General features: G+C 39.6%; 1 protein-coding gene across 2 annotated transcripts in view; it reads left to right on the forward strand.

Annotated features, from left to right (window-relative positions):
- Window positions 1-27,329, forward strand: part of PIK3R1 (phosphoinositide-3-kinase regulatory subunit 1) — a 75,067-nt gene that overhangs the window by 28,906 nt on the left and 18,832 nt on the right. Inside the window, exons 1-6 of one of the 2 annotated variants that reach the window (XM_032805201.2) lie at window positions 13,844-14,099; window positions 20,347-20,439; window positions 22,369-22,443; window positions 25,528-25,659; window positions 26,518-26,719; window positions 26,895-26,974. In XM_032805201.2, the coding sequence (XP_032661092.1) occupies window positions 13,955-14,099; window positions 20,347-20,439; window positions 22,369-22,443; window positions 25,528-25,659; window positions 26,518-26,719; window positions 26,895-26,974 (727 nt within the window). In that variant the 5' untranslated portion in view covers window positions 13,844-13,954. Of the gene's footprint in view, window positions 1-13,843; window positions 14,100-20,346; window positions 20,440-22,368; window positions 22,444-25,527; window positions 25,660-26,517; window positions 26,720-26,894; window positions 26,975-27,329 lie in introns of those variants that run through there. The other variant, XM_032805200.2, reaches the window with a different exon arrangement.

Here is a 27,329-nt window from a genome sequence, read left to right on the forward strand (position 1 = left end):
AATGATTAGCTCACCTGCAGTATTAGTTGGTGCATATTCAGTTTGATACGATACAGAAACAAGCCAAAATAGCGCATGCCTTAGTAGGAGTGTTGTGCAAATCCTGGGGTGAGTGTGAGACAAACTGAGGTTTGTGTTGTTAAAGTAGTATTCCATTTTAAATGTTTTTCCCCCAGCAAAAATAATTATGGAGGAATTTTTATGAGATCTATACTTCTACTATGAAAAATAGCACATGGTAGCAAATAAAGAAACAGTAGGAAAGAAGCTGTGGCTGTTATTTCTCTACTATATAAAATTATTTATATTTTCTCTAGTTTAATTTTGTTAAGTTCTCTGAGATTTGAACTCTTTCTCTCCGTGCCATGTGAGCCTGTTTGCCCTTCAGGAGCACATCATGCCGTAAGAGATACTTACTTACTATGACCTTGTGTCTGATTCAGCAAAGCACTTCAGCATGAACTTAAGTCCCACTTAGGTGACTAGGAATTCAGATGTGTTTAAGTTAAGCATGTGATTAAACTCTTTACGTATGATAGATGCTTTGCTGAACTGGGGCCTTTAAATTGTTAATCAAAAATTATGGCTACACTATGAGCTAGGTCTGATTCCCAGCTTGTGTAGACACACTCATGGTAGCTCTCCTCTGAGCAAGCATGCTAAAAATAGGCAGTCTAGCCATAATAGCACAGGCAGCGCCAGGGATGGCCTGGGTGGGTTCGTACTGGGGTCAGGTAGCCCTTGTGCCACTGCCTGTGCTACTTTGGCTGCACTACTATTTTAGCGCACAGACTCAAATGAGAGGTAGCACAAGTATGTCTGCGTGAGCTGGGATTCACACCCCTAAGTTGTAGTGTTAGCATAGTCTAAGAAGTTAAAGATGCAAAATATTTATTAGATTATCAGCAATACCAAACTCCAAACGTTGAAAAATCATGAGTCACCCTCCCCGAAATTAGCTTAAAATCATTTTGTGTCTGCTTTTGGGTTTTTCTGCACATTTTGAGAGTGATGGTACCCCAAACTTGTCTGTGTGATCATGTCAGGAACAAAATGCACGCGCGCACAAATTTAGAACCCCTTGTTCACAATTTGTGACTTAGGGGCCACCATTGTCCCTAACGGCAACCTGACTTCAGCCTCACTGGAAACAACTGGAGATGGTGGTCATCCTCTTTGCTGAGGCATTGTCATTTTCCGAGGGTAAAGATAACCACCTTATCTTGCGGAGGACAGCCTGCAGAGCAGCCCCGTTCGCTCCTGTGAGGGTCTGCAGGTGAGTCAGCAATGTCTTGTGGTCAGTGGTATTGAAAGTTGCTGATAGATCTAATAATACCAGCCTGGACACCCGTCTTCATCCACTGTTAGGAGGAGATTGTCAGCCAATGTGGTGTCTGTGCCATAGCCAGGTCTATACCCAGACTGAGAAGAGTCAAGGAGACTGAAGGTCTCTAGTTATGTGAAATTTGACCTATCTTCTTCTTCACAATCTTACCCAAGCAGGGAAGGTATGATACTGGTCAGTAATTAGCAAGTTTGTCAACTCCAAGAAATGCTTTCTTGGACAAAGGCTCCTCTATTGCTTCCTCCTCTCAGAAAGGTAACTGCAGTCTCTGCAAACAAGTGATCCAGTGCTTCCCTGCTCGTCAGGATATGGCTAAGAATATGGATCCAAAACCCAAGTTGTATGACAAAGTTCTCCCAACATCTCCAGGGTGAAAAGCTGGGTGGAAGACAGTCTGGAATGGCATAGGGACAAGCTTGAAGGGGAACAGGGGCAGAAGGGTCTGTGCCCACTAGAGGATACTCCTGTTCCAGACCCCGAATGGAACCCAAGAAAACAGCCTCTTCTGCTGCTTAACCCCAAGTAATTCCTAGAGCACTGTCCTTTCTGTGCACTGAAGGAGTCAGGGATCCCGTGGGGGGAAAATAATCCATGTAATTTAAAGATTTACCATAATGTATATGCACAAGGGGGCAAATTAAGATTTCACAGGCAACCTTAATTCTAGCATTTTTAGTTTCTGAGTGCTTTGGCTTGGCAACCTTAATATTCTTTTATGGTAGGGTATTTTTGTGTGTGTGAATAATTTGTATTTATTGTATCCCTTGTAGTGTAGCACATGTCAGCCGGAGGGAGCCCTGCTCCTCCTAACACTCCCCTCAACATGTTCACAGTAAGTGAAATCCTGTGTAAACGGCTAAAGTGATATTCTCTCCCTACACCTGGTATGTTTTAAATAATGTGTGTTTTTATTGAAGTCGGACAGTGTATTTTTTAAATGGGACTACGGAATGCAGAAGTAATGTTAGAAATAACTGCATGGTTTTAAATTTTAAGGAACGTTAACATTCTGACAAGTCACATGCTTAACTGAAAGGTCATTGGAGCAGGGACTGTGTTTGGACTGTGCCTTCTACAATGGTGCTTTGACTGACTAGGGATTTCTGCAATATAAAGTTATGCAAGGATCTGGTAAGTAGGTCACCAGATGTTGTCCTCAATACAACACACAGGTAGTGCTCACAGCCTATCCAGGATACACTCTAATATTCAGTGGAGCACCTTCTCTCTTGCCCCCCTCCTCTCCCCTCCCACTTTTTTTTTTTTTTAGCTATAAAACCATTGCCACAAGCTGGAACATTAAGTTATAGCCACTCTGTGGCACTCTGTTCTTAACCACAGTGTTTGCTGTGAAGGAAGTTGGAGAAGATTCACACTTAGGAGCATGGCACTACTGTAATTCTGGAGCTGCCATCCTGAACAAGAAAGAGAAGAGGAGTGTGTGCCTCAGAATATGCGCATGACAAAAGGAAATGAAGAGTGCAGCTTCTGCGTAAAAAATAACAAAACCAAATAAGCAGGGTGGTCGGAAACATTCCTCCACAAAATATGTCATAAATTTTCAGCCTGATGATCGCTTCAGCTCAGAGAGCAGTTTTCCTGATTTAGTCATTTAAATAAATGATTGACTTGGGTAAGCCTTTGTATATACTGTGTTCCTGTAGTCACTCAGATACTTAGGGTGAGGAGTATGGTATACAAACCTAGATGGAAATATGTATTGGCTCATACTGGTGTATCGGTTAGAAAAGCATGGGAACTACTGAACTATACATACATACATACTACTAACAATTGGGAATGAAAGAATGAGACCCACTTTTGATCCAGACAGGCAGTAGTACAAATCCAGAGCCCAATTTTGCTCCCATTGCAGGGTTGAAAATGTTCTGTTAGAGGGTGCGCCTATTCTTCCCAGCTCTGCCTGCTGGGTGCATTCTCATCCTTGGAGCAGACAGGTAGCTTGAAAATCAGAATGAGGTAAAAGCAGGAATTACTTCTTATTTTAGTGTTTCTACTTGTCACACCTTTTTGCTTGCCAACTATTTCTTTTCTTTCTTCCTCCTCTGCTCATTTTGATGCTTTTTACAACAGATTAAAATTCATACAAACAAGGCATGTAGCTTTGTGATGGAATATATGTTGCATAGATCTGGTAACTTTCTTGTTAGCCTTCCATGGTAGGGTTTTGGTTTTTTTTCCTCCAGAGTGCGACTTCTTATCTCTTTTTTTTTTTTTTTTTTTTTTTTTTTTTTTTTTTTTTTTTTTTTNACAAGGCATGTAGCTTTGTGATGGAATATATGTTGCATAGATCTGGTAACTTTCTTGTTAGCCTTCCATGGTAGGGTTTTACATTTTTTTCCTCCAGTGTTTGTCTTCTTATCTCTTTTTTTTTTTTTTTTTTTTTTTTTTTTTTTTTTTTTTTCTTTTTTCTTTAATTATATCATGTGCCTATATTTCTGTAGAAAGTGCTGGTTAGTAATATAATGCAGTGATTTCAATAACTAAATGCAATTACAGAGACGAGGTGGATGAGGCAATATCTTTTATTGGACCAACTTCTGTTGGTGAGAGATCTACATCGCTAAAACACTGCTTATGTACATGCAAGTAGACCTTTAAGGGATATTGCAAAAACTGACCCATAGGGGGAAGCAGAATACAATCTTTACAACATGCTCTTAACTTCAGGCTGATGCTTTTTTAAAATTATCTATGCTCCAATTGAAGCCAACAAAAAACATCTGTTGGATTATTTATAGCTCCTATTTCTAAGAAGTATATTATATAGCAGATGAAAAAAGTGGATGACAGCTCATAATTCATAAAGTTACTGAGGCCTAATCTGATAGAACATTATGTACATGACTCCTCCCCACCATAGACAATAACTTCCTTTTCAACAGAAGATAGAAACAAGGCTTTATGAAACATAAATTAATAGGTGCAGGATCTAACTTGCAGCAGTTAAGTATTACATCTTAATGAAGAAAAATAGTATCCCAAAATATCACCTGTTGGCTTTAATCCAATGGCTTAGTGTCACTAAGATTTATTTTGTTTGCACATCACACCAAGCTTTTCCAGTCAGATGTTTTTTTTCTAAAGTTTGTTGTGGAGGGATTTTTCCATTATTAATGCTGGAGCTCTAGCATGCTCTGTTGTGTCAGTGACAAAAATTTGTTTGTGAAGAGAAGACAGATAAATAGTCCCCCTCCTTTGGTGGGGCAGAAGATCAATATATAGTAATGTATGACTTGCCATACCAGATCAGAACATTGATCTGTCTAGTTCTGCAACCTGTCTATCATCTAGGAGTGACTACTACATTAGTTTTTATAGCAAGCTAATTTTCCTCCAAGCATGCTCCCCTGACTTCTGCAGCAACCTCTTGCTACCACCTCCCCCTCTCCCCCCCCCCAGAAAATTGCCCCACGTCTTCTTCCGTGTTGTACATGCTGACTGGGGCAGGGATTTTTTTTGCTTTTCTCTCCATCTCACCCCATGCCCTCCACCCCATCACATGAAGCTTGACACTTGCTTAACCAGATCTTTGCTCGTATAGCTATACTGGTATGTCCTGAAAATAGCCAGGCAATTGACTCAGCTCACTTATAGCATTAATTTCTAGAAGCAACTGTATGACTTGTAGTAAACTTATTTCCCTTTATAATGAGTAGGCAGGGTACAAAAGAGGGTAGATTGAGTTTTCACTATGTCCTTTATATATTGTGTTGATCAGATGAATGGTCCAATTGGATTATACTTTTATTGTACTTTTATTTGCCCACTTGAAAATCAGCTGTATTGCTGTTGGTTTATTCTATGAAATTTTCTGGTGTTTTCTCTCCACAACTATACAAAAATATTTTTGCACCTTCCCTTGAACATTTTTGTCATAAGTACCTGTCATGGTATAATTCCCCACTCTGAACCTTAACATCCAAAAGATGGGGTACTAGCATGAATTCCTCTAAGCTTAATTACCAGCTTAGAACCTGTAGCGCTGCCACCAACCAGGAATTCCAGTGCCTGCTACATTCTGGTCCCCCCAAAACCTTGCCCGGGAACCCCCAAGACCCAGACCCTCTGGATCTTACCACAAAGAAAGTAAACCCTTTCCCTCACCATTGCCTTTCCCAAGCTTCCCCTCTCTGGGTTACCCTGGAAGATCACTGTGATTCAACTCCTTGAATCACAAAACAGAGAGGAAACTGCACCTTCCCCCCTCCTTCTCTTTCCCCCTCCCAGACTCTCCCTGAGAGAGAAAGTAATCCTGATACAGAGAGAATTAGCCTTTCTCTCCTCCTTCCCTCCTTTCTCCCCACCAATTCCCTGGTGGGTGAATCCAGACCCAGTCCCCTGGGGTCTCACCAGAATAAAAAAAATCAATCAGGTTCTTAAACAAGAAAACTTTTAATTAAAGAGAGAGAAAAACAGTAAAAATTATCTTTGTAAATTTAAGATGGATTAGGTACAGGGTTTTTCAGCTATAGACACTGGGAATACCCCTCCCAGCCTAAGTATTCAAGTACAAATTAAATCCTTTCAGCAAAATACAAATTTGAACTCCTTCCAGCCAAATGCACAATTAAACTCCTTCAGCCAAATGCACATTTGCAAATAAAGAAAACAAACATAAGCCTAAACTCGCCTTATCTACCTAGTACTCACTATTTTGAATCTTATAAGAGCTGTATCAGGGAGATTGGAGAGAAACCTGGTTGCACGTCTGGTCCTCTCAGAACCCAGAGAGAAACAACAACCAAATTCTAACAGCACACACACAGAAACTTCCCTCCCTCAAGATTTGAATTTGAAAGTATCCTGTCCCCTGATTGGTCCTCTGGTCAGGTGACAGCCAGGCTTACTGAACTTGTTAACCCCTTACAGTCAAAAGAGATATAAAGTACTTCTGTTCTATTAACTCCTACTATCTGTTTTATGACGGTACCTATCTCATTTACGGGATTCTACAGATGTTCACTTAGCATTCTGAGCAATATTATGGATTGACTGAAGTTCAAGTTAATAAGGGCTTCACAGTCCCTCGTAGGAAAGAGCATTATTTTTTCCTTGAAAGAATTCTTACCATTATTCTATGCACTGGTATCGGACCGAAAGAGATTTGTTTGTATGGGTGTTTTTTGTTTTTACTTTTTTCTCAAAAAACAAAAAGGCACTTAACAGATGCTCTGTATCCGTGAGAGGTCATTGGCATTGTTGAGAGAGATGTCAGAAAAAAAGGTACTGCTGGGTCATTCAGCTCTCTCCAAGCCAGCCAGGGAAGAGAGGACTGACATAGGCTGCTGTGGTAAATTCTCCTGCCAGTAAAAATCCTCTCTCTGATTGTGGCTAAAATATTCTTCAGTAGCATTGAAAAGGAACATCTAAATGGAGTTGTCATTCTCATCCTCCAAATCATATCACAGCCTACTGTTTTGGTTGCAGTAGGGGGACAAGGTTTCATTTGCAGCATATTGTGAAGACATTTCTGATGTGGCTCTAGGCACAACTCCACTGCTCCCCAAGTTTCGCAGTTGTACTTTGCTTCATACCAGGTGAATGGCAGTGGTTCTTTCTCGCACTCCTTTTCCTGTCAGAATTGTTCGTGCCTTTGGTATCGTTCACAGCCCAATAAATCTTGACTTACAAACCTCTCTCTGCTCAGACAAAAAGGGATCGTTAGTCCAAAAGGCTTTTAGCCCAGGTAGGCCAAATTGCTTCTGTGTCTAACTTTAGAGCGACATTCTGCATTTCTCCCTTACTGCCAAGGCTTTCCTGGTGACCTGAATCTGCACTATCTGCCAGGTTGACAACATCAGATAAAAATAAAAAGCCAAATTTAGTAAACAGGCCTATTAAGCCACCAATAATCACACAAGTCAATATTAGAGATGTTTGAGCCCTCTCTTTTTCCCAGGAACTATGTTGACTTTTAAAATATTTTCTTAATGAGGTGCTGGATAGCTCTGTCCTAATAGTCTCCAGAGCCCTGAAGAGATCGCTCTCCCATGCTGAGTGGCACTTTCATTCTTCATATAGCCAATCCAGCCTCCTTGGTTAATGAGGGCCTTAAGAAAGAGCCTGCTTCTTCCCTCCCAACAGCTTGACTTTCTACTCTCAATTACAGTACTTGACTAATTTATGACTGTGCGTTGTTACTTAATATCTTTCTCTCTCTACTCACAACTTCCTTCTTGATGTACGTAATGCCTTGGTTAACAGAACCTGGCTTGTTTGCCCCTTCAGCTAATACGATTAAACTCTTTATCATTACTAATCCCAAAGCTAAATTGTGGTCATAGGTTCCAAGGCCAGAAGGGACCCTAATGATCATGTAGCCTGACCTCACTTATAACAAAGGGCATAGAACATCCCTGAAATAATTACTAGAGCATAAGTTTTTAGAAAACCATCCAATCTTGATTTAAAAAGTGTCAGCAATGGAGAATCTACCACAATCCTTGTTTAAATTGTTCCAATAATTAATTATTCTCTCAGTTAAAAATGTACCTCTTATTTCTAGTCTGCATTAGCCTAGCTTCAACTTCCAGCAATTGGATCATATTATACCTTTCTCTGCTAGATTGAAGAGTCCATTATTAAATATTTGTTCCCCACATAGATTCTTACAGTCTGTTATCAAGTCACCCCTTAACCTTCTCTTTGTTAGATTGAGCTCCTGAGTCTATTTATTTTATCACTATAAGGCATGTTTTCTCATCTTTTAGTCATTCTCATGGCTCTTCTCTGAACCCTCTCCAATTTATCAGCATCCTTGAATTGTGAGCACCAGAACTGGACACAGTATTCCAGCGGCAGTCTCACCAGTGCAAAATACAGAGGTAAAATAACCTTCCTACTTATACGCAATCCTGAGATTCCATTAGCTGTTTTGGCCATAGCGTCACTGTGGGAACACATGTTCAGCTGATTATCCACCACAACCCCCAAATCTCTGTGAGTCACTACTTCTCAGGAGAGAGTCCCCCAACATGAAAGTATGGCCTACGGTCTTTGATCCTAGTTGTATACATTTTCATTTATCCATATTAAAATGCATATTGTTTTCTTCCACCCAATTTACAAAGTGATCCAGATCACTCTGAATCAATTACCTGTCTTCATTTTTTACCATTCTCCCAATTTTTGTGACATCTACAAACATTATCACTGATGATTTTACGTTTTCTTTCAAGTCAATGATGAAAATATTAAATAGCATACAGCCAAGGAACGATCCTTGTGGGACCCCACTTGAAACAGACCCACTTGTTGATGATTCCCCATTTACAGATGCATTTTGAGACCTATCAGTTAGATAGTTTTTAACCCATTTTATGGTTGCCATGTTAATTTTATATCATTCTAGTTTTTAATCTAAATGTTATGCAATAACCAAGTCAAATGCTATAGAGAAGTCTATAATACATCAACACTATTACCTTTATCAACCAAACATGTAATCTCATTTAAAAAAAAGAAAGTTCATTTGACAGAATCTAGTTTCCATAAACCCATGTTGCTTACCCTCGATTTAGTTCTTTATTAATCAAATCCTGTATCAGCTGCTCCATTATCTTCCCTGGGATCAACGTCACGCTGAAAGGACCATTTACCCATTTTAAAAATTGTCACATTAGCTTTCTTCATGTCATCTCAAAATCCCCCAGTGCTCCAATGCTTATTGAAAATCAACATGAACGGTCCAGAAAGCTCCTCGGCCAGTTCTTTTAAAACTCTTGGATGAAAGTTTTCTAGACGTACTGATCTTAAAAAATCTAACTTTTTAGTATTTTCTGTGTAACATCCTCTAGAGACACTAATGGAATGGAAATACTATTATCATCATTAGATGAAGAGAACCCTTCCCCTGTGAGTAGAGGCAGTCAACTTCTGGAATTGGTGTATCAGAAACCACATAACCCTCTTAGCAGTATAACTGCCAGGGGTGCAGAACTCCCTAGCAGACAGTCTCAGCAGACATTTGTCCACAGACCACTAATGTGAAATTTATGATTCTGTTCTGAACCAAATCTTCAGCCAGTGGGAAACACCATCCTGGGATCTCTTTGCCTCACAAGGGAACAAGAAACTACCCCAATACTGCTCCAGGGAAACTCTGAGCCATGGCTCAAAGGACAATACCTCGCTTGCTACCCTGGACGGACCACCTCAGGTATGCCTTCCCTCCAATCTCACTAATACCACAAGTCTTGCAAAAAATCTGTCATGACAGGGCTTGGAACATCCTCATGCCCAACTGACTGACACAGTTCTGAATCTCAGAACTCCTGAGGATTTGAACCCATCTGACCATTTCCGGATCTGCTGATACAACACAATGGTACAGCGAGGAATGCCAACTAAGGACCGCTACAACTCACGGCCTGGTAGCTGGATAAGCATCAGATGTAGAGCCATCATGTTCAGTGGGTGTTCAGTCCATTCTCAAACCAAAGCAGGAGATACTGTTTGGGCCCATGGAAGTGCTTCTCCTCTTGGTCACAAGAATGCCATCTATCTCCAGACTCCACTAGGATCCCTATTGTTCTAGAATACCCACTTACCCCTAAGACATCAAGCCTCTCATCAGTTCCCCACAGGTCCATCTTGCAACAGTTCCCCCAATTAATGACCATACCATCCTTACTCATCCGACAATTACTAGATTCCTGATGGGGCTTATTATAAGTTTTTTACCAATGGCGAAGCCAGCATCTCAGTAGGACATCAACCTTGTACTTTCAGTTCTCACCAAACGTCCTTTTGAACCATTAGCTCATCTCTCAATAAAAGTTGCCTTGCTAGTTGCCATCACGTCAGCTAGGATCATGAGCAAGTTGGGAGCACTCATGGCAGATCCATCATGTACCATCTGTCATAAAAAGAAGGTCTCTCTTTGCCCCCACCTGAAATTCATCTCTAAAGTAATTTTGGAATTTCACATTAATTAAACCATCCACTTACTGGTATTTTTTCCAAAATTGCTTGCCTCTGACGAGGAGAGAAGGCTTCATTTTCTAGATGTCTGATGGGCACTGGCCTTTTATCGACAGAGAACAAAAGCAATTAGAAAAACACCCAAACTTTTGATCACGATAATGGAGCAATCGAGTTCTATCTGGTGCAGAGACTCTTTAAGTGTATTTCAAGCTGCATCCTCCTTTGTTACCAAGAGAGCCCATTCCACCAGAGCTCAAGCAGCCTCTGTGGCATCTCTGTGAGACATACCTTCACTAAATATATGTAGGCCTGTCATGGTATAATTCCCCAATCTGAACCTTAGAGTTCAAAAAAATGGGGTACCAACATGAATTCCTCTAAGCTTAATTACCAGCTTAGATTTGATAAGCTGCCACCAATCAGGACTTGGAGTGCCTGATAAACTTTGGTCTCCCTAAAACCTTCCCTGGGGACCCCAAGACCCAAATTCCTTGAGTCTCACAACAAAGGGGAATAAACCATTTCCCTTCCCCCTCCTTTCTTCCTCCCAGATCTTTCCCGCCCTGGGTACACCAGGAGATTACCGTGCTTCAAACTCCTTGAATCACAACACAGAGAAATCAGGTTTTTTCTCCCCCTTCTCCCCCCCTCCCAGGCTTTTCCTCCCTGGGTTATCCTGGAGAGATAGACAGATTCAAGCTCCGTGAATCTAAAACAAAGAGGAAATTCACCTTTCCTCCCCCACTCCTCCTTCTCCTCGCCCACCACTTCCCTGGTGAGTACAGACTCAGTTCCTTTGCCTTAACAAGGGGAAAAAATTAATCAGGTCTTAAAGAGAAAAACGTTTAATAAAAGAAAGGAGAGTAAAGATAATCACTGTAAATTCAAGATGGAATATTACAGGGTCTTTCAGCTTATAGACACTAGAAAGAAAACCTCCTCCAGCAGAAATACAATTTAAAATACTTTCAGCCAAATACACATTTTCTAATAAAGAAAAACAATTAAAAAGACTAAAGCCACCTTTATTCTGATACTTACTAGAATTAGAACAGAAGAGATTGTTTTAAAAAGATTGGAAGAATCTGCTTACGTCTGGTCCCTCTCAGACCCCAGAGAGAACACGGACAGAGAACAAAGAACACAAACAAAAGCTTCCCTCCACCCAGATTTGAAAGTATCTTGTTTCCTGATTGGTCCTCTGGTCAGGTGTTCCGGTTTACTGCTTGTTGTCTCTTTCACCTGTAAAGGGTTATTAACCCTTAGTTATCTGTTTATGACAAGGGCAGTGAGCTGAAGCTCCATACACACACACTTATGAGACATTACTCATTGGTCCAGACTTCAACCACAGATGCAGCTATGGACACAGCAGTAATATGGATAGCTATACTGTCTGGATCCTTGCACCTGCCTCCTGTTTTATTACTGCTTACTAATCTCCCACGTATTGAATGAACATAAGGGAACATGCTTCATTTCTTCTTTGTGTGTACTTATATGTAACTGGAGGGTCTTCTAAATGTATGGTCCCTATATGTATTCCAGTACCCAACTTCTGTCCCCTCTACTGTGGATCATGACCGTATTCATGGTAAGAATAGGAACTGGAGAGGCTTCTGTCTGCAATTCCCTTTATACGGTTGGTTCAGAGCACAATGAGATCTATTGTGCATGTGCACACCAATGGACACTGCGTAGTAAAAATTCCTAGACTCAGGCACATGGTGCACATACCCACATATATAATACAGATAGGGACCACACATCTTGAAGAACCCCCAGTTACAGGTAAGTAACTTCCATATTTTGTATTGATAAACAGTCATTTACACTAATGAAGAGTTTTAAAGCCTCCAAGGGTATTTGCCCAAAATTAGTGAAAGCCAGTATTAAGGTAGCAACTAGGATACAGGCTCTCTCTTTCATGGCAACTGCCAACTGATGGTCAGAGAGAAGGGAAGCCTTCATGATAAGACTAAGAGCTACTCTGTGTTTCCCCACCAGGCTTTGTAGATCTGTACCTTTGTATCAGTAGAGAGAGCATAGTGCTTTTGCCTTCTTGAATCCCACCTTCTCTGTATTTTGGAGTCCAGATTTGTTGAAAAGTATGGAGATAAACAAGTCCATACAATCAAAGTAATGTGGTGGTGGCGTAGTTTGTTTGTTTTTGTTTGTCTGTGGTTGGGTTGTGGTGGTTTGTTTTTGTAAACTGTCAAGCAGTCTATTTTGCTGCCTTTGACAGTCAGGTGTGCAAAGATTGCCTCATCTCTAATTTGTACCTTCATTTAACTTTTAAAAAATATCCTGCACAAGCATTTGCACTCAATCATTATGAATTCTAAATTTAAATTTAGAAGCTACTTGGGGAATATGGATGGTAAAATGAAACTTTTTTTTTCATTTTTCCCCCTACTAGGTATTATACCTGCTTATTTCTTGGATTTAATTATATGTGAAGCAGCTAAGGAAGATTATTTATTTCCCATCAATTTTCAATACTTGAAATACTTAGTATAGCTGTTAAATTATCTGGAGGTTCTTCTAATGTCATAAATTATACTGACGGCATCAATTTAATTTGAGGATATTGTTTGAAAATAATGTGTTGAGTGGCTCCTGACATCCACTGTTTCCTAATAATTTGCCTAGCCAATCATGTTGAAAGCATTACCCAATTTGCTTGATAACTCCGTTTACTGTTAAATATTTAAGTTTAGTGTTCATCAGGATCTCCTAACTAGGCAAACTTTCTTGCTCAAATATGAAGAGTGTGATTTTCAAAGCTGATGTGTGTATGAGAATGATACAGTTGAGTGGATAAAATGGGCATCTTTGCTCACACAACCAGCTATGAATATAATAGGACCTATACACTTTCATATACGAGACTTGCATGCACCACTCTAATATTTGCACGTGCAGTTTAAGTGTTCACAATTGCACATACCCATATCTAAAAATCTCAAAAAATTGTGTGGAGTCATTTTGGTTCAGATCCAAATTAAATTGTTTATGTATGGTCTCCTCTATAAAAGACTTGTAAATGAACCTTTTTTTCATAGTGTATCTTATTACATTTTAAAGGGCAGGCTTTAATTTTTTCTATACACTTTCAAGCTTCTTCCAGCAATAATGAAAGATTTGGCTCAGAGACCTATGGATCCAGTATTCCACCTTTAAATTTCCATTTGGCTTTGCCAGGTACTAACTCTAAAATATCTCTTTTTACTGAGAACTCCTCCAAAAGGTGCAGCTGTGTGCTGGTTTCATCTTGCACTTTGTAGCTATGTTGGCAGCACTTAAATGTAAGGTATGCTATCGTCTCCCACCCATTGCTGTTGCCTTAGAGCTGTTCAGGCCTGCCTGTATTGGTGAGAGAGAGAAGAGCTCTCAGATTGGAGGGAATCCTGACTTCTGTTTCATCTGATTGGTTATCACTCTGGCAAGGTAAAAATAGAACTAGTGGAAAATTCAGCATTTATGATGTGTCATCAGAAGGCTTACTACTGTCTGAGATACGTACTACTCCCCAGACTAATGGCTGGCAAAGAAGGCAGTATAGTATATAACAACTCGTGAGAGTCTTGATATTTTGGAGACAGTGGTATTTTTAAAAAAAAAAAAAAAAGTTAAGGAATTTGTTTTGTGAAAAGCAAAATGATTACTGTAAGTGAAAAACTGATATTGGATTGTAGCAAAGGAATCTACAAAGTTGCTCAGATTCTTAAGAGTGGATTTGGTTCTCCAAGCCTCTGTGCTGTGCTACAGCATGCTTCAAAACAAAAGATAATTTTAAAATCAGGTACTAAATGCAGGTTGCATGAGGTTTGATTCTTTGTGTTTTCACTGAAAATGGCATGCGTAAAAGGGTTTTTTTTTTCCTCCCACAGTCAATCCTGATGTATGCTGTGTTTTGCTTTAGAACATCTGATCCATGTTCAGGACGTCCTTTAATGATAACTTGTTTTACGGCTTCAGAAGTTGAAACAGAGACTTTTTCCAGAGTTGGTCATATTTTTTCCAATTCAATTACTGCCATTTCCTTTCACTATTTCAAAAGTGAAGGGCACTATGCATACATTTGGCTTTCTTCTGTGTAAATGTTATGAACTGGCATTTAGTTCTGAGAGTGGTATGAAATCCCTATTCTGGCAGACATATGTTTTCTGAGGTCTTTCATCTTGAAATGACTATAATTTTCTGTCTTATGCCAAACATGGAAAGACTAAATTAGCAGTGACAATATAATGCTATGGGAATTTTATAAAGGAAATACACTGAATAGCATAAGTAGCAGCAGGGAACAAAAAATTGTAGAATTGTTTAAAAAAGTAAATTTGATTTTTTTTTTTTTTTTTTGAAATGGTATCTCAAACTTTTATATTGTGACATTGTCAGTTTTGATTTGTGCATCTGTCGTTCAATTGCATCGCCCTTTTATCAGCATATTAAAAGACAACTTTACATTTTAAAAAACTTCTTTTATATTTATAGCCTTTTGTTATAAACTCCTTATTTCTGTTGTGTATTACTGAAATGGGGATTTGTAGCCCAAATAGTCATGAATTCAAAAATATTTGATCACTTATAGTTACAAAACAGTATTACTGTGGTTTCAAAAATATTCTAAGTATTTGCAAAATTATCAATTTCTCCGATGTAGTTATCTATAGCTGTGGGGAAAAAAGAAACCAAAATCCTCCAGGCTCTCTCTATTTTATGATATTATGTTTTTTCCCTTTAAAACAAACATTTTCTTTTGAGAGAGAGTATGAGGGAGAGGTGTTTAACCTTTTTTAAAATTAAGTTTGCTCTAAATGTGTATATTATATGCACGGTGTTTCCATTTTATTGAAGTCTTTATAATCCAATACTGGTATATCAAAAGAGGATTTGAGCAAAAGTTAAATAGCTTGCAAATTTGGCATGTACTTCACATACTGTGTGTGTGTGTGTGTGTGTTGAAAGACCATCGTCAGCACTTTTACGTGTACACTGGAAAATCCATGGCCTGATTTTCAGAGGTCCTAAGTGCCAGCACCTCCCACTGATTGAGAACACCACCAATAGCTAAGATCTGTGGGGAAAAAATAGGCTACTTAAGTGCCTAAAGATGGATTTAGGTGACCAAGATTTTGGGTGGAATTTTCAAGAGTGTCTAAATGAGTTGGGAATACAAGTCCCATTGAAAAACCAGCTCTGTTGTAGCAGGTAAGATATCAAGATTAAAAGACAGGAGTGAGTGTTTTTTATTTTGGTAGAGAATGATTTTATGTCTGACAGGTTTTTACATCATTGATAGTCTTAGCATTTCCGGGTATTTTTGAAAATGCTTCTATTTTCAGAAGAATGACATGACAGAGGACTCTGTTTACATTGCGCTCTCATCTCATGAATGCTTACAAACGTTGCCATAAGTCACCTGCATAAAATGTAAATCAGAAGCAAAGGAAGTGAGATAGGGTATGGAGAAGCTTTCAGTTGTGGAGTAAGTTGGAGGCTGTTTGTGTCCCTCCATCTTTGCCCTTTTTGAGGGCATGTTTTCTGAGATTCTTCTCTGCTTTCCCAGTGGCTTCCTCCAATGACATGAAGCTTTCAGGGGACACCAGATGCACAAGTTTTCATTTTTGGTCTCCCTGGACTACACCTTTAACTTTCAGAAACAAAAATCAAGTTAGAAATTAGTTGAAAGGGTGTTCCTTTTCCTAAAGACAACTTAATTTTTCTAAGTAGGCATTTGTAATGTGCCTATTATCATAGTCTCTAGGCACTGCTCGCTTAATTTGACGTAGTGTAGCTCTCTAGTTTCTTCTGTTTGAACCAAAGAGTATATTGTGGGTTAAGATCTGTAACTGGGCCCTCCCTGCCCTGCTCTCTCCTCAAGCCTTTCATCCTGGGTGACATTTACCCCAACCATCCACTCTTTCCTCTTCCCTTCCTCTCAGGTTTGTGTAACAGCTCTGCATCTTGCCTTCAGTTAGAAGACTGAGGTGAGCGTCTCTGCTCTGAGCTCGTGCCATTTCATGATTTGGCAGAAGGGAGGTGGGAGAGTAATAATTAATGCAGCTAACTGCCTGAGGGAGCAAAAGGTTATTTTCATCATGGAAAAAATGTAATCTCTATTTTTAAAACATATTCTCACCTTGATATTGGGAGGGATTTTATGCCTTTGACTTTCCAAACATCAGAATGAGATTTATTAATAGTAGTACTAGTGTTAGATTATATCTTGCAATTGGTATTTTGTAATTTGAGGATTTTCTTGGCAGAGCCTTTGATTTGACACTGTCATATTCTTTGAATAAATGTACATTAATTATAACAGATTCATAAATTCTAAGGCCAGAAGTGACCGTTATATCATCTAGTCTGACCTCTGCTATATACAGACCATTGCATTTCACCCACTTACTCCTGCACTGAGCCCAGGGAGTTGTCTGGCTAAATCATATCTTCCAAAAAGACACAGCCTTGATTTGAAGACATCAAGAAATGGAGAATCCACCACTTCCTTTGGTAGTTTGTTCCAATGATTAAATACCCTCACTGTTAAAAGTTGTGCCTAGTTTCTAATTTGGTTCTTCGTATGTCTTTTTCCACATTTTCCAAACAGCATTTTAGTACCTGGTATTTTCTCCCCGTGAAGGTACTTACACACTGCGATCAAACCACCTCTCAATCTTCTTTTTGATAAGGTAATCAGAGGAAGCTCTGTAAGTGATTTTCTCCAGTCTTCAAATAATTTTTGGAGCTCTTTTTTGCACTCTTTCCAATTTTTCAACATCCTTTTTAAAATGTGGACACTAGAACTGTATGCAGTATTCCAGTATTGGTCTAACCAATGCTGTATACAAAGGTAAATCATCTCCCTTCTACTCACTACTCCCCTTTTATATATCCAAGGACCACGTTGGCCCTTTATGCCACAGCATCACAATGGGAGCATGTAAACAGGCTGACTCACCCCTGCGGCATCTCCTCCTGGTGACTTCTGGGAATTAGCTCTTCTAGCTCCGGAGCATACTCTGCGAGCCGGTGATCTGCCTGTCCTCTGGCCTCCGTGTCCTTTCCAGGACCCCAGTGCCCTGTTAGCTGGGTGCTGACCCGCAAGCAGTAACCCCTTTCTCTTTGGGTCTGCCCCTCCCAGGCAAACCCCCACCCACTATTCCCACCTCACCTCAGTATATGGGTACTGCCAGTCATTGTCTGGCCCCACACTCTGAGGCAGACTGCAGTGTCAGCCTACTCATCACTGGCAAGGTTAGGTTTGGACCTTCTGCCTTTCCCTACCCCTGGGCTGCCCTCTGCAACCCCCAGTACCTCTTGGCCATATGCTAGGCTGCAGCGTGGGGCTTTCTAGGCAGGAGCTCCCCAGCTCCTCTGCCTTTCAGCCCTGCTCCACTCAGGTACCCTATGTCTAGCTCCCTGCAGCCAGGCCCTTCTCCCTCTACGGGCAGAGGGAGCCTCCTCCTTCTGGCTTCCCTGGCCTTCTTATAAGGCCCTGTTGCTCAGTTTGAGGCATGGCCCCAGCTGTAGCCACTTCCCCCAATCAGCCAGAGTTTTACCTTGCCCAGTCCTAGCCCTCTGCAGGGCTTTTCCAACCCCTTCCAGGCTGGAGAGGGTGTTCACCCTGAGAGCAGGGGGTTTTGTGCTTCTCTGCTCCCGACTTAAACAGCGATGGCGCTTTGTGATGGCATACCATGGGGAATCTTCATGCTGTGTTAGACCTGGCAAAAGCAGCCGATACCCTGCTGTTTGTACTGGATCCGCTCGATGGCTGGGACAGCACTGGAGATTACTGCCTCTCTTGCCTCTTTGTGCAGGGGCTCCCCAGCTATGCCCTTGCTGTCCATGGAGTCGCTGACCTCCCACAGAAGAAACGGACAGATACAGAGCTCATGTTCAGTTGCTTGTCTACTATGAGCCCTAAATCTTTTTCTGAGTCACTGCTTTCAAAGATCCAGGCCCCATTCTTTAAATATGATCTGCATTCTTTGTTGCTAGATATAAAACTTTGTATTTGGCTATATTAAAATGTATTTTCCTTGAATGGGCCCAGCTTACCAAGTGAACCAGATCACTCTGTTTGGCTGCTTTATCCATGTTGTAATTTACCCCTTGGCCAGTCTGTGTCAGCTGCAAATTTTTATCAACAGTGATTTTATATTTACTTCCAGGTCACTGAAAATATTGAATAGCGTCAGGCCTGGTGCTGTTCTCTGTGGAACTCCATTAGAAACACCACCGTTTGATGATAATTTCCCATTGACAACTACTTTTCATAGGTGCTAGAACTAGGAGTGTGGAGGGTGCTGCCGCACCCTCTGGCTTCAAGTGTCTTCCATTATATACAGGGTTTACAGTTTGGTTCAGTGGCTCTCAGCACCTCCATGATACAAATTGTTCCACCACCCTTCTATTTTTGGGATCTGTCAGCCAGTTCTTAATCCATTTAATGTGTGCTTCTCTCATCAATTTTCTACACTTCATAACATCTAAATTCTATCAGTTGGTATCTGTTTTCCCTTTTTTTCCCATTTGTTATATATTACTCATTTATTTCTAATTTATTTCTGATTTCTGTCTTCACTTCACCACTGAACCAGGATGGGCTTTTAGCCAAAATAATCCTTTCTATAGATTGCGGAATCATGGCTTTTTAGCCATCTAATAAACTCTTCTGAAAGAATTCTCAATTTTCATTCACATTTTTCTGTCTTAAATTTTTCTTCCAAATAAATTTTGTTCATAACATTTTTCAGCATTATGAAATTAGCCCTTCTGACGCATAAGGTATGTATATTACTGCTTTGGACTGTCCTCTGTTTTCCCATGTTGAATGTAATCAGGTCATGATCACTGCTCCCTAGGCAACCACCAATTTCCAATCCAGTGATTAATTCATCTTTATCCATCATAATCTGTCAATCATGTCAGATGTTGCTGGCAGCTGTTTAGTAAGAATATATTTCTGTCAATATCCTAGCTTTCCAAAAATTAAACTCGACTGCTTTTAAACTTTTAAACTTTGCATTTATCACTGAGTGAGAACGTTCTTTTATTCAGTTTGTTCTTTCAGTGAAGAAACTGCATTGTGTGTGAACTGACTTAGGATAAAATCAGTGTGCAGCTTTGTTTCAGTTTGCAAAAGATTCATTTTAGAATATCTTATTTTTATTCTTTATTTCTTGATCATTGTATAAAACAGGAGGCTCGCTCTGCACCACGAGGCGCATATTGTCAATATTGTGAACCTATAAAAACTAAAACTGCAACTTTTATTGCGCTTTCGCATTATTATGACATGTTGGTTGTTCCTGCAGAGAGTTCATACCAATAAAAATGTGTTTCATTCAGTAGATTAGCAGTTCCAAGGAAATATGTATATAGCTCCCTCATCTGGTGCACCATAGGAGAAAATGTTTCAAGTCCAAAAAACTGTCCGATAAGAATTTTATATAGATTCTATATGGCTTCGTGTGGATTCTACACTTTTTACTTGATTTTATTTACCTTCCTCACAGCAGTAGTGAATATTTATTAGTGATTTATAAAGCATTTTTGATATTCTCTGAATGAAGGTGCCATAAAAATGCATTTTCCTTATTATTTATCATCACTATTCAGTCTTGGAGAATGGATTTGTGTAAATACAAAAGGTGAGGGATTGCAATATTAGAGGAGCGAAATGTCATGAAGTGGATGTCTTTGCTTGATTTAAAAAAGAAAAAAAAAGAAGAAACAAATGATGGGAATAGTTACTAGGACTTTGCTAATTATGTATTGGTTGTTTATCTTTAGTTTAAATATAGCAGTGATATTTAGCATGTGAGGGTTGTTTTTTTTTAAATTACTGATAAGTAATTGTGTGGTGTTCTAATTTGCATACAGAACAGACGAGCAAAATGTCTACATGGACTTTCATAGCTGATGAAATGAATTTTTGTTCAGTGTTTAAAAATTAACCAGTTGCAGTATATCTCATGACTTTCATAAACTGAAATTGCATCTAACTGTAGCTTAACTGATTTTTTTTTTTTTTTTAACAGCTTTTACACTTCCAGATCTTACAGAGCAATTTTTGCCTCCGGACGTCGCTCCACCAATTCTTATCAAGATAGTGGAGGCTATTGAAAAGAAAGGTATGCTGATGAACAGTCTGCCAGTGTTTTAGTTATGTTTGTGAATGGGAGCTGCAGGATCAGGCCCAGAGTTTGTACATTTCCCGACCAAGGGTTTGTAATGTTTCACATTACTCAATTGATATTCAAACAAATCTAGTCGGAGCCTTATCTTGTTGGTATGTGCTCAACAGAGGTTACTTGGGTTATAGAGGTAATAACATAGCTTATACTACCTGATACCTGGTAACCTGCTACAGAGCAAAAAGAGAGATTTTAATTTCAGGTTTTGAATAATATAATACAAACATCAACTGGCAACAAGAGTAAGCACAGAACTGCATTGCCATGAGATGGCAGGGGAAAATATCTCAGGATGCTAAGTTTTGGGAGGTATTTTTTGCCCTCCCAGAGGCAGTCATTTATTGCTAGTGTCTGTTCAATCAGCGTGTATTTGTTGCCCTTTGACTTTTCTCCCTTCCCGTATTCCCAGCTGTCCCCCTCTCTCCTGTTCCCCTCCTCGCCATACCATTCCCCCCGTCTCCCTACTGGCCTTCTCAGTCTTTTGTTTCTCTTCCCTCCTGTTTAAATAACCCATTCTCTGTCCATCTCTTGCTTCCTAATCCCCTTGTTTCTTTCCCCAGCTTCTGATGCTGTGTCACCTTCATCAACCTTACGTGGCCAGAAGATGCCCCCTGTACCCTGCTCTCCTAATGGCCATTTAGCTGGGAATGGGAGGGCAAGACAGGATTTGTGGCCTGGTTACTATCAGTGTCAACACTTTGAGGGCTGGGAAGACACAAACGTTTAATGGATGGATCAGGGGCTGCTGATGCCAGTACTGAGAGCCAGAGTTTAATGGCAACCAGCATAGTCAGCCACTGTTTCTAGGAGACCATATGGAATGTTATGAAATCATACATGACCTGTATCCCTGGGCATGCTCTTTAAGGTAAAATATAGAGCAAAAAATTGTACATTTATTATGGTGTCTTTTATTTGGAAGGATGTCTGCACTTTACAGAGTATACCTAGGGATCACTCCCTCCACCACTGAAATGGTGTTAAAACAGGGCAACTGTTTAACATATCTGCAGCAACACCACCCAGTACTGAGAGCTTACGTACTGTGTGTGCTCTGCATGTCTGAAGTCAATAAAATAAATATGCAGAAAACCAGATAGTGATTGGCTTTACGGTAAGAAAGTAAAGTATCCCCCCAAAAGGAAAAATAGCCCCTTCGGCTTTGGGTTACATACACTATCACAGGCTAAGGAATTATTTATTCTCAAGCAGTTTTTCAACTATTCTTTTCCCCTTGAGGCAGACTGTGTGTGTTGTCTCTGCTTAAGTTGTATTCCTGGGGTGGCAGGCCCTGAGTGTCTCTCCGTTTTTGGTAGGACAACTCCACTTCATTTTCTCTGTCTCCTCCCTGCATCCCATCTCCTCTTGCCTTATGAAGGCACTTGGGAGAGATGAGGCAATAGGACATGCACAAGGGAGGGCTTAGGTCCAGCTGTTTCTTAGCTGGAAAGGTGCGTAGAGTGGCAGGGAAGGGCTGGGTGTTCCTCCTGAACTGCACTCTGCTCCTCTGCAGGCAAACCTTTACCTTGGCTAGTACACACTTCTCCTTCTGCTGGTGTTGGCCTCCGAAAGCCAGCACCTGGCGATTTGTTTGAGTTGGGGAGGGGAATGAGAGTTGACTAGATTTCTACTGTTTCTTGGGTGGCAGCTTCTGCTAGCCCAGCAGTTTGCAGAGATGGTATATTTTCCTGTGTGGTATATTGTTGCCCTATAAAATCAATAGCATACAGTATTTTGTCATGGTGTATAAGAATTATACTAACTTACACTGTAAATGGTTATTTGAGGACAATAGAAATATGTTGTGTCCTATATAAAGCCATAAGGGATATTAAGTTCATGTGTCCAATCTATTGTGTTTTTAAGGTCTGGAATGTTCAACTTTGTACAGAACACAAGGGTCAAGCAGTATTGCAGAAGTAAGACAAATTCTTGAGTGTGGTAGGTACAACTGTTCTTCTTAAAGTACCAAATAGTTTTTGTATTAAGATTGAATGGTTTTTTTCCATGCCCCCTATTCAAACTATATAATTTGATGTTTAGTTGATATAGTTTTTATTCCATTGCATTTGCCGTAATATTAACCTTTCCACTTTCATGGAATAAATATTTTTCTCCAAGTCCCCATTATACTGGTATTTTGTCCAAGAATAATCAGTTTAATGTTTATTAGTAACTTAACTGGTTGAGGACAAAAAAAAGCAGGGCTCTAGGAGGGGAAAGGAGTCTCATTCAGAAGCAAGATAAAGATGCACTGTCCCAATAATGCTGTGGGCTAAATTTTATTTATGCATGTACAGCTGCACACAATTTTGTGCATACATTAATACATTCAGCCTTCTGCTTCTTTTGGCCCAGCGGAGGGGGTTGGAGGGAAGCCTACTGGCTCTGCAGCAGGTTCCCTGCCTGGTTCTGTGGTGATACTGGAGAGTAAGGGAAGAGAACCTACCTGCTGATGCTTCTCTGTGCAGGGATCTAGGTATCAGGGCAGTGGAATTCCTCCATTCCTCTCCCCTCCTCCTCATGTACAACATGCTTCCCCAACTCCTATCTCTCTCTTTTCCTCCCCTGTGCCAGAGTCCTGGGGTTTCGGACACTCATCTGGCTTCCCCCTTCTCTAGCCCCTGCAGTGGATCTGGTGGGGTGGGGAGATACCCACCTGGCTACTTGTCCTCTTGCCTGAAGTTATAGGTGCTGGAAGTAGGGGTGCAGCAGCACCCCCTGGCTTGAAGTGGTTTCCATTATATACATGGTCTACACTTTGGTTCAATGGCTCTCAGCACCCCCACTATACTAACTGTCCCAGCACCCCTGCCTCCAGTCTCCTTTAGCACAGATAAATTGTGATTCTTAAAAATTTAATAAAACCTAACCATCTAAATGAGAAATATTTCCAGAGCAACAGCCAGCCAAACTGTGGAAGAGCAGGAGCTCTACTGTTGTGGCGGTAGCATTACCCAAGCTTCTGCAAGCTGTGGGGGAGAGTATGTGTATCAACTTCCCCTTTCAGAGCAGTGCACGAGGGTACAAGGGCATCATACCACTGCATGAGGCTCGGAAGTGAAACTGATTACACACCATGTTGTCAAAGGCACAAATCATGTAAACTCTAAAAAAGGAAGTAATTTCTCTGCTCTGTCAATTTTAGTTATTATAAGTAATTAAAGATTAAAATTGAGGAGGAAATGATTTTTGAGTTCACTGATGTTTTAAATCTAGCTGGCATCATGATCTCAAACGATGGCAGAGAAAGATATGGAATTGTGGAGTTAGCCACAGAAGCTGTAGTCTTAATATTTTGGTTTTCAACACTGACTTTTCAAACCACAAATACCTGAATTTCTTAATTTATTCAAAATCAATATAGAATCTCACATCTGAAATGTAGTTTTATGCAAGATCTACCTGTATCCTGAGACCATTGTAAAACTGGAGTTTGCCTGTATTCTTCTTCAAAACTTAATTTGGTTGGAAAACAGAAAGATAAGGCTTTAGCCTTTGAGGAACTGACTGTCCTTCATTCCTGTTGAGCAGAGCTCACAGTCTTCCAGGATCAAGCCAGTAAAAGTGATCAGAAATAGAAAAGTCACAACAACAGCAGCAACAAATAGCTTGGTGTACATCAAATAGGTCCAGCTCTCACTAAAGCTCTCTTGTTCCAGTAATTTGGGATGTTTCTTACAGACACTGCACCAGTGGAACCTGAACTTGATCCAGCATAGAGAATAAAAGTAACAGTGACTAATGTAGTTTGAGTTCTTGGTCCAATAGACTGGGCTTTTTAAAGAATTATTTTCCTTCCTTCCCCTATTCCCCATCCCAATTATTGGGCCCTTTGGAACCTCCAAGATTTGGGAGCACTTGGGAACTTTTTGTGAGAGCTTCATGTCTGACAGGAAACCTGTCTGGCTTGTAATAAACACTTCTAAAATTTTGGTTTTTATTTTGACTTCTTGCATTCACTACGCCAACGTTAACAGACAGTTCTAGAAGTGATAAAGTTCAATAGAATATTCTATCCCAAGCTGTAATTACACTAGCAGGCCATGGGTCATTACAAGTGTGTAAATTATAACTGCTATTTAAGAAACCAAGGACCCAATTCTGCAAATATATCTACATGTGCTTCAGTTTATTCACGTAAATGTTTAGCGATTCAGGACCTAAACCTGGAATGAGCTACCGATAGAAATACTGCATTTGCACCCAGCCCTAGCCATGGATTGCTCCTTACTATAGTAGTGTTTACACAAAATATTTACAAGTAAAACATAAACCTGTTAAAAATATCCAGGTGTGTCTAACCTTGCAGCCCTATAACAATATTACAAATATTGCCACAAGCATAATTTGTAACTTTATAGTAACATCCAGGGTCTTCCTTATATAATTTACAAGGTTAGTATATAAAGAAAGCAAGGTGTTTTTAAACATTCTGGTCACTTCAAAAATAATACCAGTGAAGGTATAACAACATTCACTATGGCCATCTACAGAGTTTGAACCAAGGACCTTTGTCACCAATATATATAAACCACCACTACTTTAGCTACAGTAGTAATTCTGTCAAGTAGCAGCTATAGTATGCTGTTAGTCTCTGTGTAGATTAGCCACTAGAAGGGACATGAGACAATTTCCAAGCATGTTATAAAGCTATTTCTTGAGTAATAGAATTTGTTACTTGTAAGATTTTCACATAAATATTTTCCTGGATTGGCTATTGACTCTCATGTGTAATTTACATCTTAACATGTATTAGTCAGAATCTCTTAATGATTGAAGAAGGCTCTGACCCCTTAACTTTACAGTGTATTGCTGAACAATTTTGGTATCTACTGTAGGAATTCGCTGCACATTGTAAATAATACATTTTAGCAAAGACTTGTTTAGATGCCTTCAGAGATTTCTTACAAATTGTTCTTCATAAATCAGATTTGAGTTCTCTGTTCTGGTTTGGTATGAAGTGACAATTTTAAGGTTCTCAGAAATTTTTAAATTGCATATGTCTGGGTTTTTTTTCTTCAGATGCCTCATCAATGGATTTTGAGCCAATTGATGTGCAGATCTTATCAGATGCTCTCAAGAGGTATCTTCTGGACCTGCCAAATTCTGTCATTCCAGCATCTGTTTACAGTGAAATGATTTCAGGAGCTCAAGGTATGAATGTGAAAGTATTTCCACTCACCGGGAGCGGGAAGGTTTATTAGGATTGTCAGTACCCAGCATGAAGGGGCTGATACTGTCTCAGCATACCTACAATGTGGAGGATTTTTCCACACCACTACAAGTGGTGCTCATAAAACAAAAATGTCTTTTTTCCTCACTTATCATATATTACCTGGTTTTGATTAAAAGCTGCTGAAATTACCTAACAATATAAATGTAATGAAAATTGCAAGATATTACACAGCTTGATGCATTTAGTAAGTAAGAATAACTGTGCATGTACTAGTTAAAAAAAATCAAGGACTTATCTGTGTGCAGAAAGAGCTAATTGTTAACCTTTTATCAGTGCTGATAAAGTAAATGTATTAGAGAACACAGTGTTCTGAGGTCCATTGGCAGTTATGAACTACAAAGCAATAAAAACATGAATATAAGGTATATCTTTGGCAGTGGTCATTTCAGACAGTACAGCTGACAGCTTTCAGTATGTAGGCCTAGGACTGTTGCATGTTCTACGGGCAGGACATTGTGGCTGGTAACCTTCAAAGTTAGAAAAGCACCTGTGATTCTTATCTACTGCATCTCAGAATTACCCAATCATGTGTGACGCTAAACACAAGACAGACTTCTACCAGTACGCACTGCACATATTGTGGTTTTTACCAAATGAATGCTCTGTTTCCATTTTACTTTTATTCAGTTGTTTTCTTCTGTCACTTGAGATTTTCACTTTTGAAAAGAAGAAACAAGAGTCAGAGTCCTATTAAAGGACAAAATATTTTTTCTATAAAATTGATACTTACCAGGGAGTCATGTAATGGTTTCATTTTCCTTTCTGTTTGCTTGCAGAAGTGCAGAGCTCGGACAAATATGCTCAGTTGCTGAAGAAACTCATCAGGTCTCCAAGTATACCTCACCAGTATTGGCTCACTCTCCAATATTTGCTCAGACATTTCTTCAGACTTTGTCAAACCTCCAGCAAAAATCTCTTGAATGCAAGATCCTTAGCTGAAATTTTCAGCCCTCTGCTTTTCAAATTCCAGTTAGGAAGGTATGTGAGACATCTTAATTATCTATCTAGTATATTGTAACCATGATATGTAGCTTTGTTATACAAAATAGTTAAAAAATTCGTGGATAGGACTTGTGCTTATGCGGTTATCTTTGCATTACTTTTCTAAAGGCATTATGTAAGCCTTTACATTTTTTTCCATTACATTTTACAGTTCTGATAATGCTGAACACCTCGTAAAAATCCTAGAAGTTTTAATCACAAGTGAATGGAATGAGAGACAGCCTGTACCAGGTAAAAACAGTTTGGATTTTAAAATGTAATTGGTTATGGATGAGTTTTAAATAGGTCAAAACCCAGCTTGGTGGCCGTTAAATGTGCATTATTTTTTTTTTCAAATTAAGTAAGCTCATTGAACAAATGTATTAAAGTAATAAAATTATGGAAGTAAGTAGATATGCAGCAGAAGTTAATTAATTTTTATTTTTAAGGAACTATCCTTTACTCTGAAATTTTTGCATTGAATAATTTGTGCAGATTTTTTCATAGCCTTAGAATTTGTATTACCTCTTACTGACCACTGTATGAAGAATCAAGAATGTGAGATACTTGTGAAGCAGTGTATATTTACTTTTGCATTCCTTACTAT

This window comes from Chelonoidis abingdonii, chromosome 6 (assembly GCF_003597395.2).
Source record: "Chelonoidis abingdonii isolate Lonesome George chromosome 6, CheloAbing_2.0, whole genome shotgun sequence".
Taxonomy (NCBI): Eukaryota; Metazoa; Chordata; order Testudines; family Testudinidae; genus Chelonoidis; species Chelonoidis abingdonii.